The 16,954-nt window shown below is 38.1% G+C and overlaps 1 protein-coding gene across 1 annotated transcript in view; it reads right to left on the reverse strand.

Annotated features, from left to right (window-relative positions):
* The window catches only part of Adamts20 (ADAM metallopeptidase with thrombospondin type 1 motif 20), a 118,177-nt gene that overhangs the window by 83,352 nt on the left and 17,871 nt on the right, over positions 1 to 16,954 (reverse strand). The window contains exon 4 of the mRNA XM_057791850.1: positions 8,011 to 8,249. Within this exon, the coding sequence (XP_057647833.1) occupies positions 8,011 to 8,249 (239 nt within the window). The remainder of the gene's footprint in view (positions 1 to 8,010; positions 8,250 to 16,954) is intronic.

A 16,954-nucleotide genomic window follows, 5' to 3' on the forward strand; every position in this document is an offset into this window, starting at 1 on the left:
GCATATGAGTGTGGGAATTATTTCTAGGGATGACTGAGCAAAAACTTCACTTCTTCCAAGATCAAAATATATTCATTTAGCCGGACGGTAGTGGCGCACGCCTTTAATCCCAGCACTCGGGAGGCAGAGGCAGGCGGATCTCTGTGAGTTCGAGGCCAGCCTGGTCTACAAAGGGAGTTCCAGGACAGGCTCCAAAGCTACAGAGAAACCCTGTCTCGAAAAACCAAAAAAAAAAAAAATATTCATTTATATGACCATAATATTCTACTGCAATATATGACCTACCCTATTTTTGTAGTTTTATTAATGTTTCTCTCCCAATGTGTCAGCTATTTCCAATTGTGAACACAGTTACGGTTCACTCAGTACTGTGCAATCCAGGGTGGAAGAGATTCATCCAGTCACACGATCAACCACAGAAGAGGTCCCATCACAAGCTAAGCCTTGGTTTTCCCAGGCTGGAGAACTCAACTCTGTGAGGCTTTGCCTGAGCTTAGTCTGTGACTGATGGCTAAGGTGTTCTCCATCCCCAGCCTCACAGCCTCTTCATATAGGCACAGAGGCCAGCACCGCAGAAATACCTTGCACAGCCAATGCCTCTGCCTCTTTCCCGGTAAGTAAACTGGGTCACCTGTACAGCAGAAATCATTTCTGATGCCCATTAATGACTGTCAAGCCACGGCAGTTCACTGATCCAGAGTGTGCTACAGCACTTCTCCGCTGAATTAAAAATGTCCCATATCTATTCATTGCTACATTTAGATAGATAGAGATGAAGAGGATATGGTCCCTAACTTTTTAAGCAGAGTTTCATCAGTACCAGGCTCCTCACTGGCCAAAGCTGCTATAACACAATGCATTAATAGGCCTCTGACAAATGCCTCCCAGGTCAAAGGACCTCTTCAAAACTAAAGCCAAAAGCATCGCTGGGGCTGCAGAGTTAGTCCAACGTGAACATGCACACTCTAGTACTTTTCCTGGGGTTCTAGGTGGGCAGCCACAACAAATGCCAGGCAAGTCTGGAATATCACCCTGCTCTACACAGCCATGGGAAAGCATTTCACATCTCTATAACACTATATTCTAACATGACACATGTTAGTGTTCCCTTGAACTAATTAAGACGTACTTTTATTTCTTTTTAAATAATGTTTGCTCCCTGGCATCAACACTTCTTACTTCACAGGTTTCAGGAAGTAATAAATATTATTTCATAAATCACTAGTAATAAATGAGCCAAGAAAAATGTTATAAGCTCTATTTTTGTTTGTATCCTTTGGAAAATTCTAGACAAAAGATATTTGATACAAAATGTGAAGCATATTACTATCTCCTAGTCATTTAGAAACATTTGGAAAACAACCCCTATAGCACATGAAAGCAAAATTTCATATATGGTTTAAGGAGAGGCCAACTTAACTACAAAGTTATTTATGAAATTCTGATCCCAACAAAGCAATTTATTTGAAAAAGACACTGTTCTTTATTTGTTTAAAAAGATCTTTTTGTTTAAAATTGAAAATGATGCCATCCCCCATATATATAAAGAACATGTGCAAAGAATTAAGGCTACACAAAACACCAAGTCACCACAAGGGAAAAGCACCATACGCAAAATGCAAGGGCATCATTTGTGTTTATTGCAGTGTGGTTGATATTTTCTCCATCTTGAATAACAACAGTAAAAAAAAATGACACAAAAATTAAAATAAACAGTACAAAGTTAATTAAGAGAACATTTTTATTTGATGAGTACCTCTAATAATATTAACTATGCTTCAGTAAATAAGGTTCCCGTCCTGACCATCTAACCATGTCCTCCATGGTTCTTACTAGGTGTGTGGGAGCGATGTGTACAAACCACATGAGGGAATGACTGAAACACTAGGGAGCGTGCAGGTCTTTGTCATCTAGTGGGCATTTAAGGCTCCTTAAAGACTGTACATTTAATAGCAAATGCCTAAGAAAATACTATGACTGCCGTCTCTTTGGGTTATTTAATAATGCATATCAAGTGTCATCTAAGTCCGATGCTGTCACTTCAAGGATAGGATGGCAAAGAATGGACTATTTCTACCTGTCTAACATACTTATTTTATTAGATGTATTATACCATAATTGTGTTCTTCAACAGTAATATTAACCCCAAGCATGTTTGGGATCACTTAGAAACCACTACATTATTTTCATAATGGAATACTACACTCTAACAAATACATTAGATCATACTCATTATTTCTCATTAAACTATTGAAAAATTTTCTTGTTCAATATGGGTAATATTCAATAATTTTCTGTCAAATTTTGTATATCTATCTATCTATATAAATTTATATATCTAAACCTATTCACTTAACTTAGCTGTTTTCTCAAATATAGAATTCAACACACACACAAAAATCCTTGTTATCACTTTGAACATTTCTTTTAATAAATGACATACTTCAAATCAAATTGCATTTTTGGATTCTTCCTAAATTACTATAATCAAAACATTATTAATAAGCAGTGTTTGAAAACACAGCTGCTGCCTTCTAAGATGCATAGAAAAACTACTGAATTTTGTAAGTTGATTTTGTACACTGCCACTTTGCTGAAAATGTCAACTGCATCTAGACGTTTTCTGGTGAAATTTTTGGGGTCTCATATATAATATCATATTGCCTACAATTAGGGATAATTCTATTTTAGTTACAATTATCCTTTTAATTTCCTTCTCCAGCACTATTGTTCCAACTTGTGCTTTCTGCACTACATTGTTAAAAAACAGGGATGGTGGGCAGTTCTGTCTGGTTCCTCATTTTAATGGGGTTGTTTCAAGTTTTTATCAATTTAGGATCATGTTGGCTGTGTGTTTGTCATATAGCCTTTATTTTATTGAGATAGTGTTCCCTCCATCCCATTCTCTCTACCATTTTTATCACGAGAGCATGTTGGATTTAGTCAAATGCTTTTTCTGCATCTCTTGAGATGCTGATGTGCGTCTCATCTCTAAGTCCACTTATATGATTTATTATTTTCACTGAATTACATGCTAAACCAACCTTGCATTTCCAGGATAAAGCCACTTGATCATGGCAGATGATCATCTTTATTTGTTCTTTTTTTTTTCTTTTTGTATTTTCGAGACAGGGTTTCTCTGTAGCTTTGGTGCCTGTCCCGGAACTAGCTCTTGTAGACCAGGCTGGCCTCGAACTCACAGAAATCCGCCTACCTCTGCCTCCCGAGTGCTGGGATTAAAGGCGTGCGCCACCACTGCCCGGACCTTTATTTATTCTTGTATTCAGTTTACTATGTGTTTGTTGGTTATTCTTTGTATCTATGTCCATTAAAGATATCAGTTTGTAGGTAGAGGTGTGTGTGTGTGTGTGTGTGTGTGTGTGTGTATGTGTGTGTGTCTTTACCAAGTTTGGCTGCTAGAGTACCACTGGTTTAGTGGAGCAAGTTTGGAGTGCTCTTTTTGCTTCTATTATTTTTAAGAATTTAAGAAGGATCAACTGTAGACCCTTGAAAATCTGGCAGAATTCTGCTGTGAATCCATCTGGGCTTAGACTTCTTTTAGTTAGAAGGCCTTTTATTTGTCTCCTCCTTAGTTGTGGGTCTGTTTAGGATGCTTTGACTCTGGAAATTTGGATTAATCAATAAATTAATCTATTCCTTTTATATTTTCCAACTTCATAGAGTATCAGCCTTTGAGATCATAGACACATTCCCATTTACAATAGCATCAAAGGCAATAAGATTCCTTGTCATAAACCCAACCAAGGCGATAAAAGACCTCTACAATGAAAACTTCAAGTCTCTGAATAAAAAGATTGAAAAACACTTTAGAAAATAGAAAGACATCCCAACTTCATGAATCAGTAGAGTTAATATTGTGAAAATGACCACGCTACCAAAATCAATGTAAAGATTCAGTGCAATTCCAATAAAAATACACAGAACATCCTTCACAGAAACCAGGAAAATCAGAAGATCTATATGGAACCAGAGAAGACCTCAGATAAGTAAAACCAATCTTAAAGGAAAAATACTGGAAGGATTGCCATTCTAGACTTCCGGATATACTATAGAACAATAGTAATACAAGCAATATGGTACAGAAGCAAAACATTCATAACAATAGAATAAAACATTAGGTCCAAAATGAATAACCATAACTACAGCCATCTTGTTATTTGACAAATGGGTGAAAAAAGAAAAAAAACACACACTGAAGAAAAGATAGCATCTTTAACAAATGGTGCAGGAAAAACTGGATCCACATAAGAAAACTGAAATTAGAGATATCTATCATTCTGCGCGAAGTTATATCCAAGTGGATTAAGAACTCAATTTGAAACCAGAATTGCAGGATGAACACACAGGAAGTACTGAACAAGATGCAGAACTCCATTTACTGGGAATTTAGGTCAACAATCTACAGGTGGGATCTAATCAACTAAAAGTCTTCTGTACAGCTAAGGAAACAATCAATCATGCAAAGAAGCTCACAGAATAGGAAAGAATCTTTGCCAGCTAGACATGTGACAGAAGAATAGTATCCAGAACATACAAAGAACCCAAAAACAAAGTGTCAAGGAAACAATTGATCCAATTAAAAAGTGGTCTAAAGATCTAAACAGAGAGTTCTCAGTAGAAGAAAGAAAAATGGCTACCAAATATCTCAAAAAGTGTTCATCATCCTTATGAATTGAAGAAATTGAAATCACAACTTGGAGATTTCATCAAAGAATCCTCTCTTTACAGCCAATGGAAGCCATCATAGAAAACCATAACTGGACCCAATGCAGAGATCAACAGATCATGGGTAGCCCAGCCCAGTACATACATCTACATCACAACTCCTGTACCTGTGACTCAGAGAACACCGAAGAAAGACAGAAAAATTCTAAGAGCCAGAATACTAAAACCTCTGCTGTGAAACGGTCTCTCCTAAAAATGACTGTATAAACAAGACCAGAACAACAGCAGTATCACTGGACATGTTAATATGGAAGAGAGAAAAATGTGTGGGGTCCGACCTCTAGACTAAGAACTATAAGAACACAACTGTTGATTACTGAGAGCAAGAAAACTAGTTTCTCCCAGGCATGAGACCCTTATTGGTTGTTCAGGGTAGAGTGGTCAGCCTTGAAACCATATACACACAAGCAAAAAGAGTGGACATCAGCAGGTGTACAAACACACACTCACACACAGATGCACTCATACACAGAGGCACACATAGACACAGACACACACAGACACACTCATACACAGAGACATACAGACACTCACACATAGACAGACACACACAAACACAGACAGACACAAACACAGACCCACAAACACATACGCACACACAGATATAATAAAGGAATAGAGGCTATACACTTGAGAGTGGGGAACATAGGAAGGATGGGAGTTAGCTTGGAGAAGTTGGAAGAACAAACAGGGCAGGGGAGTGATGTAACTATTTCAGTTAGAAACATTAAACATTTATAAAGAAATTAGGGGAAACTAGGCAAGATTCACTGAACCCTTCTTCACCTAGAGACACCTGCGGATACTCAGTCGAGCCAGTTCTTCTCCACAGCTTTAGAGCTATTTTGAAAATGGACTTTAATGAGATAGAACACATTGACCGAATCTAATAAGCCCTGGTGTGACCACCTATCCTACTGTGCTGAGGAATCAATGGTTTACCCAGGCTTGTAGAAGTCTTTTGAAATTTGGCCTCAGGCAGGGGAAGCACATGCATGCGCGCGCACGCCTTACACTCCCCTATGTGTGTCTTCTATGCCACTGATAACTTGAGTGGTGCTTCTTCTCAGCTCTGTCTCATCTGTCCCTCTATAATTAAACTTTTAACAGAGAATGGCCAAGAGCATCATGCATGCTCCAGCCTCAGCTGAAATCTATGCTCTTCCTAGTGAAAACCTTCGGAGTGCTCTGTCCAGGCCCTGGCTTGTGGTTTCAAAAAACATCAGACACAAGAGTCTTTCCATGATGTAAAAAAGGTCTGCCTTATTCTCAGGAAGCTTTAAAATGTCCAGGTTCCTTCAAAAACTATAACATTAACTGATTTTTATATAAGGACATCAGAACTTCAATTGAGTACAGAAGTATCACCAAATATGGCTCTTCCGCAATTCCTGGTTCACTCCTTTGCTCCCTCTAGTCAGTGTTTCCAAAGCTCTGCACCAGAGGTCTATGACCAAACACACGTCAAACACCGCTGCCACCGTGAGATCTAGTGTCTTCGTTCAGTGTCTCCTCTAGACAATCTTTTTGACAAATGTCACCTTCTTATCACTAACTTTATCCAGTGTTCCATAGAGTTGATTTAATGTTCTACATGGTAAACGACATCCTTCATACCATAATTCTCATTAGAAAACCCATGGTACACGCATACACACACACACACAGAGAGAGAGAGAGAGAGAGAGAGAGAGAGAGAGAGAGAGAGAGAGAGAGAGAAAGAAAGAAAGAAAGAAAGAAAGAAAGAAAGAAAGAAAGAAAGAAAGAAAGGAAGAAAGAAAGGGCTAAATAATTATTCTGGATTTAGAAGTAAAAAAAATATCAGTATATACTTAAATTCATAATCTCTATCTTTTTTAATCAGTTTAAATACACGAATAAGTGTGTAGTACAATTTTAGAAGTTACAAAAATTATTATTCTTTTTTTTTTTTTTCTTCGAGACAGGGTTTCTCTGTGGCTTTGGAGCCTGTCCTGGAACTAGGTCTTGTAGACCAGGCTGGTCTCGAACTCACAGAGATCCGCCTGCCTCTGCCTCCCGAGTGCTGGCATTAAAGGCGTGCGCCACCACCGCCCGGCTAAAAATTATTATTCTTTTTTAACTACTTGTCCATCATTTCAGTAACATTACTAAGCATCCACTTTGCACCGAGTACTATATTTGGGCCACATCTAACCTGATGTATTTGCAAGGACCTTGGACAAAGTGTCACAGGTAAGGAAAATGAGGAGATCTTAGGATCTTAAATCACAGTAACTTTAACTGGGGAATTCTGTCTAAGAAAACAGGCAAGGTCACGCAGAGGTGTCTTGGACAAGTCTCTCCAACAGCACAGGCCTCAGTTCCATCCATGCAGAGGCACTTCCAGCCATAAAGTGTGTCCCTAAAGATGCTGAGCCTGCACAGACAGGTGACTGACTGTATTTTGTCAATGAAACCTAGACAACCGGAGCATGAGATGGGGTGATTTTGAGAATACTTCCAAACAACATGACTAAACCCAGGGACACTTAGGGAAGGGTGACAAGAGTGAGCTGATGTATGTGCATGCATGTATACACATGCCTGCAGAGAGCTGACATGCCCTTCATGGTACTAGACCTGTGGATACCAGAACCCCCACTATCAGCAGAGAGTCTAACACCAAAGCAAAGACTCGAATCCCACATCTCCTATGACAGCTCCGCTCGCAATGAGTCTTTGCCCCAAAGACAGGTGTGCCCAACTTCTGAGTAAGGGGATGCAGTAGTAGTCAAAGGCATATCCTCTTCTCTCCATGACAACAGATGGAGGTTTTAATATTCAGATTCAAAGATCAATTGCACAAGGCTATTCTCTGTCACTAGAGGGCAGAAGCCATTCACATAGAAAACACTTCAAAGATTCTCTGTGAGTGGTGATCCAATTGTCAAATGTAAAAGCTGCCAGAGTAACAGCTGAAATTCCGGCTCTGATGAAAACACAATTTGCTCACATCTAGAGTTTGGAAAAACATTTTTAAATTATATATGAAAAACATCAAATGGACCATTTTAGATGATGTAAGAATCCCATTACGTTGGGACTGGAGGGATGACCCAGCATTTAAGAATACTTGCTGCTCTTGTAGAGGACACAAGGTCAATACCCAGGTCAGGGAGCCCAGGAGCACTGCAGGGATCTCCCTCTTCTCTCCTCTAAGGGTACCCACACACATGTACAGCAGACTCATAAAATAATAAACATAAGAGAAATCTTTAAAAAGAACCCTATTGCGGTACTTACAATGGACATGAGGGTCAGCACATAGTGCTGCAAATTCTGCCCGTGATGATGGACCATCTTAGCGTCGGCTGTAATCATAACTTCCACATATCTTGGGTATGACAGAAATCGCTTACTCCTGGAATGTAGCTGACTCCTTTCCCCCTCCAATCTGAACGCCACTTCCTTCTTTCTATGACTATCCCCAGTCGCGTTGCTGAAGTCAGGAGAGTGCAAAGCAGGTTTCTTCATTTCATCTTCTGGAAAGAAGGAGAAGATAATACAAAGTCATTATTGTGGGGTTAATAGATTGCACAAAGCAGAGCAGCCACAACACAATCCTTACACTGAGTGGCATTGCCATGAGCACTGCTTTTCATAGGTGGTTTATGATGCTCATATCAGAGCTATATGAGCAACGCTGACTCTAAGCTTTATTATAGCAGGTCTGATTATTAAAAAACATTTATTTAGTAATGAGTGGGAAATAATGATTAAGAAATTCCTGCTTCCCTCAATAGGCAAATGGGCTCCTAAGTCACTGCTGGGATTTATTCTCACTACATAGTAGCCACATCTAGTCTGCTGATATTTCATGGAATACAGGGGAAAACAGCATCATACAGTATGTGAAAGCAGCGCCGACCTCCCTAAAAATGTTCCAACAGCAGCAACTCAAACCAGAAAATCAACTACCGATAAGAAACTTGTAACAATGGCAACATAACTTACTTGCTGATTTTCATTGCTTGCTTCCATAGCAAATTATTAATCACTGTAATTAAAGGAACTAATTTTAAGTATTATGCAAAAAATTCAGCATTTTAATATTTGATTATGTGTGCTAATGTGAAACCTTCATGAATAGCATGGCCGTGATCACTATTTCTTTTTCCCTTCACATCCTCCTTCTCTTCTCTTTTCTACGCTCACCTTCTGCCAACTTTCTTCAAATAGATGGGCAATGGTTGTATTTTCAACAGAAAACTGGACCAAAAAAGTTAAGTAAAAAATATTCAACAAGATTTTGTTGCACTATAACCATACACACACACACACACACACACAAGTGAAATGATTCACTTCATTTAAATATGAACAGAGTCCTATGGCATAGCAGACAATGAAAGAAGCCATTCAGCACTGGTTCCATTATCTTTAACAGCTGTCTTTAGTATTGCTGTGTCCTTAGGCAGGAAAACTACTCCCTGTCTTCTTCTGTTCTTTTCCCTGGGGTTCCTCACCCACTGATTATCAGTGAACAATTGCTGGCCCAGGAAGACCCCAGATAAACTGCTGCATATAAATCTCTGGCTAACAGGGGAGGCTGAAGGTTTATGTTTCAATATATTTGTTCATTTGCTTCCAGATTATTGGAAACAAACTTTGATGAGCATGTATACCATCGAGAATATTTAGAAAGTGAGGCACACACAGCCCCTCATAAAGCTTCCATACTAGAGAAGGGGGCAGAAACACAAAGTTGAGGATAACATTGTAGGTTCTTTAAATGCTTCAATAATAATATAACCAAGTGGCAAATTAGTTTATTCCATCAAACAGGCTGGCTAACATTCGGGAGTTGGCAATGCCAAGCACCGACCTAACTTCCTTGAAGAGCCCCCAGGCAAGACTATATTCCAGTAACTCAGCAACATCCACTGAGTCACAGGGGGTCCTCACAGCAGGTGCATAGAATGAGGGAGTAGAGTAGGGACCCCAAAAATGCATCCTTTCTTATGCTACCAAGCGATCCTCAGCAAGGTAGCCAAGACCACTCAACATACAAAATGAACTAAAAATCAATTAAAGACCTAAAGGAAATGCAGAAACTGTAGAATTCTTAGAAGAAAATTTTCAAGACTTCTGACTTGCAATGAGTCCTTCAATGCAATACCAGAAGCTACAGAAAGAAGGATAAAGCTGGAGAATTAGGGCCGTGTCACCCAGAAACCTTGAAAAGGAAGCAATGACGCACATTCCTTATCTTAACCTGGTATCGGGGAAACTCCCAGGAATCCACAAGGTTGACCCCAAGACTCCTAGCAATAGTGGAGGGGTGCCTGAACTGGCCCTCTCTGTAATCAGATTAATGACTACCTTAATAGTCATCATAGAACCTTCATCCAGCAAAGGTGAGCCACAGTCAAGCCAACCAAGTTCCTGGGGTTCAGTTGAAGAGAGGGAGGAGGGATCATATAAACAAGAGGGGGTCAAGATCATGATGGGGAAAACCACAGAGATGGCTGACCTGAGCTAGTAGGAAATCACAGATTCTGGATTGACAACTGGGGATCCTGCATGGGACCAAACTAGGCCCTCTGAATGTGGGTGACAGTTATGTGGCTTGCTATGTTGAAGGATGGGGCCGGCAGTGGGACCAGGACTTATCCCAGGTACATGAACTGGCTCTTTGGAGCCCATTCCCTATGGTAGGATACCTTGCTCAGCCTTGATACAGGGGAGAGGGGCTTGGTCCTACCCTAACTTGGTGTGTCAGACTTAGTTAACTCCCCAAGGGAGGCTTTACCCCATCTGATGGGGGTGGGGTGGGGGGAAGTGGAGGAATAGGAGTAGGGGAGGGAGGGGGAACTGGGGTTGGTATGTAAAACGATAAAAAATAATAAGAAAAAAGTTCAACAATCACATGTAAACTAAAAGGTGCGGTAACTTTTTGTTAATCATCAATACAAACGCTGATATGTGGCAGTGGGTTTCAAGACTAGAAACCTGTCTCCAGAGTGAGCGTGTGCAGCCACTATGGGATGCCGTGTGCTGATGAAGTGTAAAGGAAAAGCAGAACACCATAACTTATCAACTGACACTATATTATCCATGCACAGCTCACTTTGCTTATACACCATTTGAAATAATCATAAGAAAATGTACAACTATTGAAAAATGACTGAATGACTTATTCAAATCTACAAATTCATAATTGATTGGTACATGGTAGAAATAAATCTTGCTACTATAAATGAAGGAAATGAGAAAAATAAACATAGAATATTTTTATGTAGGTAAAAATTAAAATTAAGCATATTTTTTTAAAATGTGTACAATACTGTTACCTTAGAAAGAGTCAAGGAGATTAGAAGAGATTAGAAATTGGGAATTAGAGTAACATTTGCTTCAGATGCTGCAAGGACAAGGACAGAACAATGGGGGGGAAGTGTGGCTGGGCTCCAAACCTTTACACTGTGCTGCTCATCCACACGAATATACAGAACACCACTAACAAGTCCTTAGTAGATACATCACACTGATCACCACTACACCAATCTGCCCACTGGCATGACTGCGTGTTCTGCTGTTCTGACAAAGGTGTCTAAAGAAGTGTGATACTAAATTAAATGCACAGTATGAATATTAAGGACATAGTTTTCCAACTTTTTCAAATTTGATTTAACACATACAAAAAAAAAAAAGCCTGTGACTAAAATCCCAAAAGGCTCAATTTAAAGCTCTATAAATTACCCATCGTGAGCACAAAAATAAGTAAACCATAGAAGGGAAACAGTCAGAAGAGATGAACTGAGTGTTTGCACAGAAAGACGGCCCTCAGACATTCAAAAGTAGGTACCTTGGAGGCATTTAAACATTGATTCCATTATTTAGATTTTTTTGCCAAAATATACAAATGCATATTTATAAAATGTATATAATGGGCCAAAAATATATAGAATACACAGCCCAACTTTAACAGTATGGCTTAAGAGGCTGATAGAAAAATAATTACGTTAATAGCTCAGTGCTCTTGAAATGATTACAAGTTTATGTTGCTATTATAATTTTAAGAAATAAAGTAGTATCATCTAATTTATAACATTTATTAGCAATCCACAAGCTAAAGCACTCCATTCCACTGTCTTTTCTAAGTATTTATGCCCAAGTACTATGACTAATGGTGGTAAACTGACCTCTGTAAATACCGTATATAAACGGTCATTACTCAAACACATTTGCCACCCAGCATAGTGACACATATCTGCAATACCAGCACTTGGGTGACAGAGCAGAAGCACAGGAGTTCAGGGTCATCCTCAGTTGTGTAGCAAATCTGAGCCCAGCGTGGACGACATGAGACTCAGTCTCCAAATACTGAAACACATTCGCCAATCAACTACATCACTTCTATGCAATGCTTCCCTTTCTATTTCTGTTCCACCAAGTCAAAGACTAAAACTGATTCTTGTCCTTTCTTAATAATAAGCATATTACAACATGAAACAAATTTAGACCAACCCTAACCACAAGATCATGAGTATCATAGTAGAATAAAAAAATTTAAACTTATGCCAGCAATAATGCCTCATATCAGTGTTATAAGTCATGAAAATACTTAAATAATAGTTGCAAGAATATACATTGCTCAAAATTATGAGCATACAATAACGTAATTAGAAGCACATATTTCTACGTGAATGTCTGACTGCTACCTCACACTCATAATTTTCTCCCCAGTTTTCAGCTTCCGGTGTCTACATATGTCAGCAACAGCTTCCTAGTATCCACAATTCAGTCACTACTGTACGCCACCACTGGGATGCCTGCCCTGCCCTCATTCTAGCTTCTAGTCACTTCGTCTTGACATTTCTCCTTCAATCATGCTTGCTTTTAACTGTGCACCATTTTATTTCTTATTTTTAAATTAAAGTACAATTGCTCTTCTGGAAAATAATCATGCTCTTAAATTCATCGAGGTATTTCTCACTCTGGAATTCTTAGAATGAAGAATACAAAATTAGATTTACAAAAGCCTCCCAATGCTCTAGCCATCTTCTGTTATCTGTACCTTCCTTCATCTTTAAGTCCACTTCTAAAGAGCGCTCTCTCATTCACTCAAGATGAGACCCAGTATTTCCAGACTAGAAGATTCCCCACAGTGTAAAGTCTGCGTCCTTCTCAACAGATCACCACTAACTAAGCACCACCACCTCATCAAGTTGTGAATTCTCTGGAGAGTGAGAACACTGTTGGGCAACGAGCTCTTCTAAGTTCAGTAAACGCTAACAGAGAGTAGAAAAAAGACTAAGATGAAGAAAAGATAAGAGAGGAGGAAGACAAAAGACAAATGGTCATGATGGTCATGATGATCATGGGAGAAAGGAATAGCCTGAGAATCGGACAGAAGTGCCTAGTGGGTATGAGTTCAGCAAAAGGAAAACACTAATAAGATGTCCAACGGCATCAGATCAAGGACAGACCCACTGCCGGAGACAGTCCCATATCAAGCCTAGTGCTGCCGTCTGTGCACAGGCTAATATGTGTTTGACCAGAAGAAAACTATTTCACAATTCTCCAAAGCACAGAACTATTGGCATAAAATCAAAGCATGTTTAATCTAGTGTATCGACATTTGAAATCACTGCTAAATGCACCAAAGGTCAAAGAATTGCAAACTCTTTGAAATGAGATATGACCATTTTCAGATACTAGTTACCATATTTCCTCATGGTTGAAGCTGTTCTGGATCTATTATATGCTCTAGATTTCCATGCTATTAAATTAATACTATCAATAACAATAATACCCATATTTACTGTTGATTATTTATTGTCAGTTCAAGCTATATATGTTTACCTCCTTAGTATTAACAAAAGCTCTCTATGAAATAGACACTATTATTCAAATCAATTTATTAGTGAGGAAAATTAGAAAGAGAAAGGTTAAATGTGCTAGTGTGCTATCTATGGTAACATAGCTAATAAATTAAAAACTAAGGGCATTATTTATAAATCAAAGGTATTCTATAGCATAGAAACACAAAAATATATATGTATCTAAGATTTCTCATTATTGAAAATCTCAAGAACATACTTAAAGAACTATGAACTATAGTTTGTGTGCTTTTAATGCTTAGTGTGAAGAATTTCACAAATTAAGACATGGATCCCCATCTACTGGCAGTAAGTGTAGAAAGACTGTGAATTTGCCTGTATTAAACAGAAGAATGAGTACATCATTAGGCTTCTGTGCAGCCTTGGGTCAGTTACTATTACTGGACAATTTTTAAAATACACAGACATGTGACACAGATTGAGTGAAATTTTCATAGCCGGCAACTGAATGGCATAACAATGAAATGAACTCAGATTTTCTCAAGATAGGCTTTGCAACTGAATACCACACCACACGACTCTGCTAAAAGCAACATGTGACAGCACACTGAGTGAGGAGAATTTAGCACCAAAATCACCAAGGCAAACGTTGCTTCATTGAGACTAAGAAAAACTAGCTGGTCATGCTCCTGAAAATATGAGGTCTCATCTTCCTTGCATTACAGAAACGTGGAGTTGAGCTAATACATAGATATCAAGGTTGGTAGGTCTACTGAGGACAAAGATTTGAGACCACTCAACTACTATCATTTCATCCAATGACCCTAAAAGAGCATCCTTAGTATTCTTTCTCTGACTAAAGAAGTCTCTTAAACGCACAGTTAACTTACTAAGTGATACTTACTTTACTAAGAATTTTCAGAATACTAAGAATAGTTGCTGAATTTTATCATGAACTATTCACCTAGGGCTAGAGGAAAGACTCAGCAGTTAGGAGCACTTCCTGCTGTTGCAGATGACCCAGGTTCTGTTCCCAGCACCAATCCCACAGCTCACAACCATCTGTAAGTTCAGTTCCAGGAAATCTGATGCCCACTTCTGGACTCCTCTGGCACCAAAGACATACGTGGTACACATACAGAGATTTAGGTTAAAACGTCTTGTACATAAATAAAATGAATAAATTATTTTAAATATTATTTCATTCCACAGATCCAGGAATGTTCAACATAGGAAAAATAAATTATTTTAATATATTACATAAGTGGATTGAAGAGCATAAATCACATGAACATCACAGATGGAAAAATCACGTTTCACAAACCCAATAAGCCTTTCTAATGAAATTCTCAAGAGAACAGGGCTGGAGAGAACATATTCCAACATAATAAAGACTACATATGACAAACTTTTAGTAAACATCATGCTAAATCGAGATTGCAGAAAAACACTCCTACTAAAATCAAGAACAAGAAAAATTGTTTCCACTCCTATTTAATATAGTGCTAAATGTCTTGGCTATAGTGGTAACAAAAGAAAAAACAATAGGAAGGGAAGGAGTCAGAGAATTTTTATTTGCAGGTCATAATATCTTCAAAAATATATTATTAAAATTGCTATTAGATTCAAGTTGATTATAATTAGAATCCTTGCCTACTTTTCATGAGTTTAAGCAGCAGAAAGCCAAAGATTTAGATTTACTTCACTAAGCATTACAATCTAAGCTATGTTTTGGGAGCCAGAAATAAAGCTATAACGTAAGCTGCATGGCTGATTAGTGAACTAATATTTATATATTCTTTAAGAGAATATATTTTGTGTAGTACTGAATTGCATTCAGTTCCCTGCACAAAGTAGACATGAATTCTAGTTCTGAGTCACATCTCAACCTTCCTGTCTCATCTTGAGATAGAGTCTTTGCAAGTCAGCCTGGGACGGCCTTGAACACACTGTGTAGCTAACCCAGGCTGGCCTTGAACAATCTATGTCCTTACCCAGGTTGGCCTTGAAAACTGTGTAGCTAACCCAGGCTAGTCTTGAACACACTCTGTAGCTAACCCAGGCTGGTCTTGAACACACTCTGTAGCTAACCCACGCTGGCCTTGAACACAGTGTGTAGCTAACCTAGTTTGTCCTTGAACTTGCAATTTTCCTGTGTCAAACTATGGAGTAGTTGGGATTACAGGTCTATGCCACCAATTCTGAATAAAACTTGAAATATTTGTGAATATGTGTGTGTAATATATAATTATATATGTATATATATAAAATCTCAATTCACAATTATATTTCTCCACAAATCATATATAAACATATATGCATATTCTATAATCTCAGTTCACATATATATGCTTTATATATGCATGTATATATATGTGTGTGTGTGTATATGTGTGTGTTTTCATGTATATGTATATATATTCACAAGTCTTTCAAGTCATTTAAACTTCTCTCTCTACCTGATGAGAAAATCTAAATATATAGTAGTTGTATTTCACAGCACAGACCCCAAGCCATCAGTGTATTTGGTCCCTCATCACCACTGCACTTTTCCTATGGGATAGGAGCCAATTACAAACCAAATCCATTCATGAATGCAGACACAGAAGATCTGAAGAAAATGTTACCAGATCTGCTGAAAAAGCAAAGTGGGGGCTTTGGCTTCCCTGGTCACCCTCTGCTCCACAGAGGGTCTTTCTGGGTACCTTTCTGTCTGTATCTCCTTACCCCAGAAAACAAATAACAAAAGAAAAAACAAAGGAGGGAGGGAGATGGCAAGAAGGAAAGAAAAGAAATGAAGAGAAATCAGACATCATATATCAGAAAAGGTTGAAACTGATCCTAGTTTGTAACTGGCATTGAGACAAGATTTTATTACAATTATTCCTATGAACTGTTTGAGCAATTTCAGCTAAAGAGACAGGCAGAGAAAATGAAAGACTGGAAAATTAGAAAGAAAGAAAAAAAGAAAGAAAGAAAGAAAGAAAGAAAGAAAGAAAGAAAGAAAGAAAGAAAGAAAGAAAGAGAACTGTTTTGTTATTTATAATCCTAAAAGAATGAACAAAACAAATTTAGCAAGGCTGCTGAATATAAAAGGCAATACAAAAATCTTAATTGTTATATAAAGACAATAATATACAGATGTAATTATAAAATTGCCTAGTTTACAATAATAATATAAATGTTATTGTAAGTAATATATCCATGTAATACTCAGAAAGAAAACTAACAAAAGGTATACAACATTATAACAAGAAAAATCTATAAAAATTTTAGAAAATTAAAGAATAAATATATAACAGAACATGCTGATAGGGTTATTGGATACAGGATATAAAAATATCATCTCACTGGGCCTGGGGAGACGGCTCAGTGGCTGAATATGTACTATTCTTGCAGAGGTT

Source organism: Chionomys nivalis, chromosome 17 (assembly GCF_950005125.1).
Source record: "Chionomys nivalis chromosome 17, mChiNiv1.1, whole genome shotgun sequence".
Lineage (NCBI taxonomy): Eukaryota > Metazoa > Chordata > Mammalia > Rodentia > Cricetidae > Chionomys > Chionomys nivalis.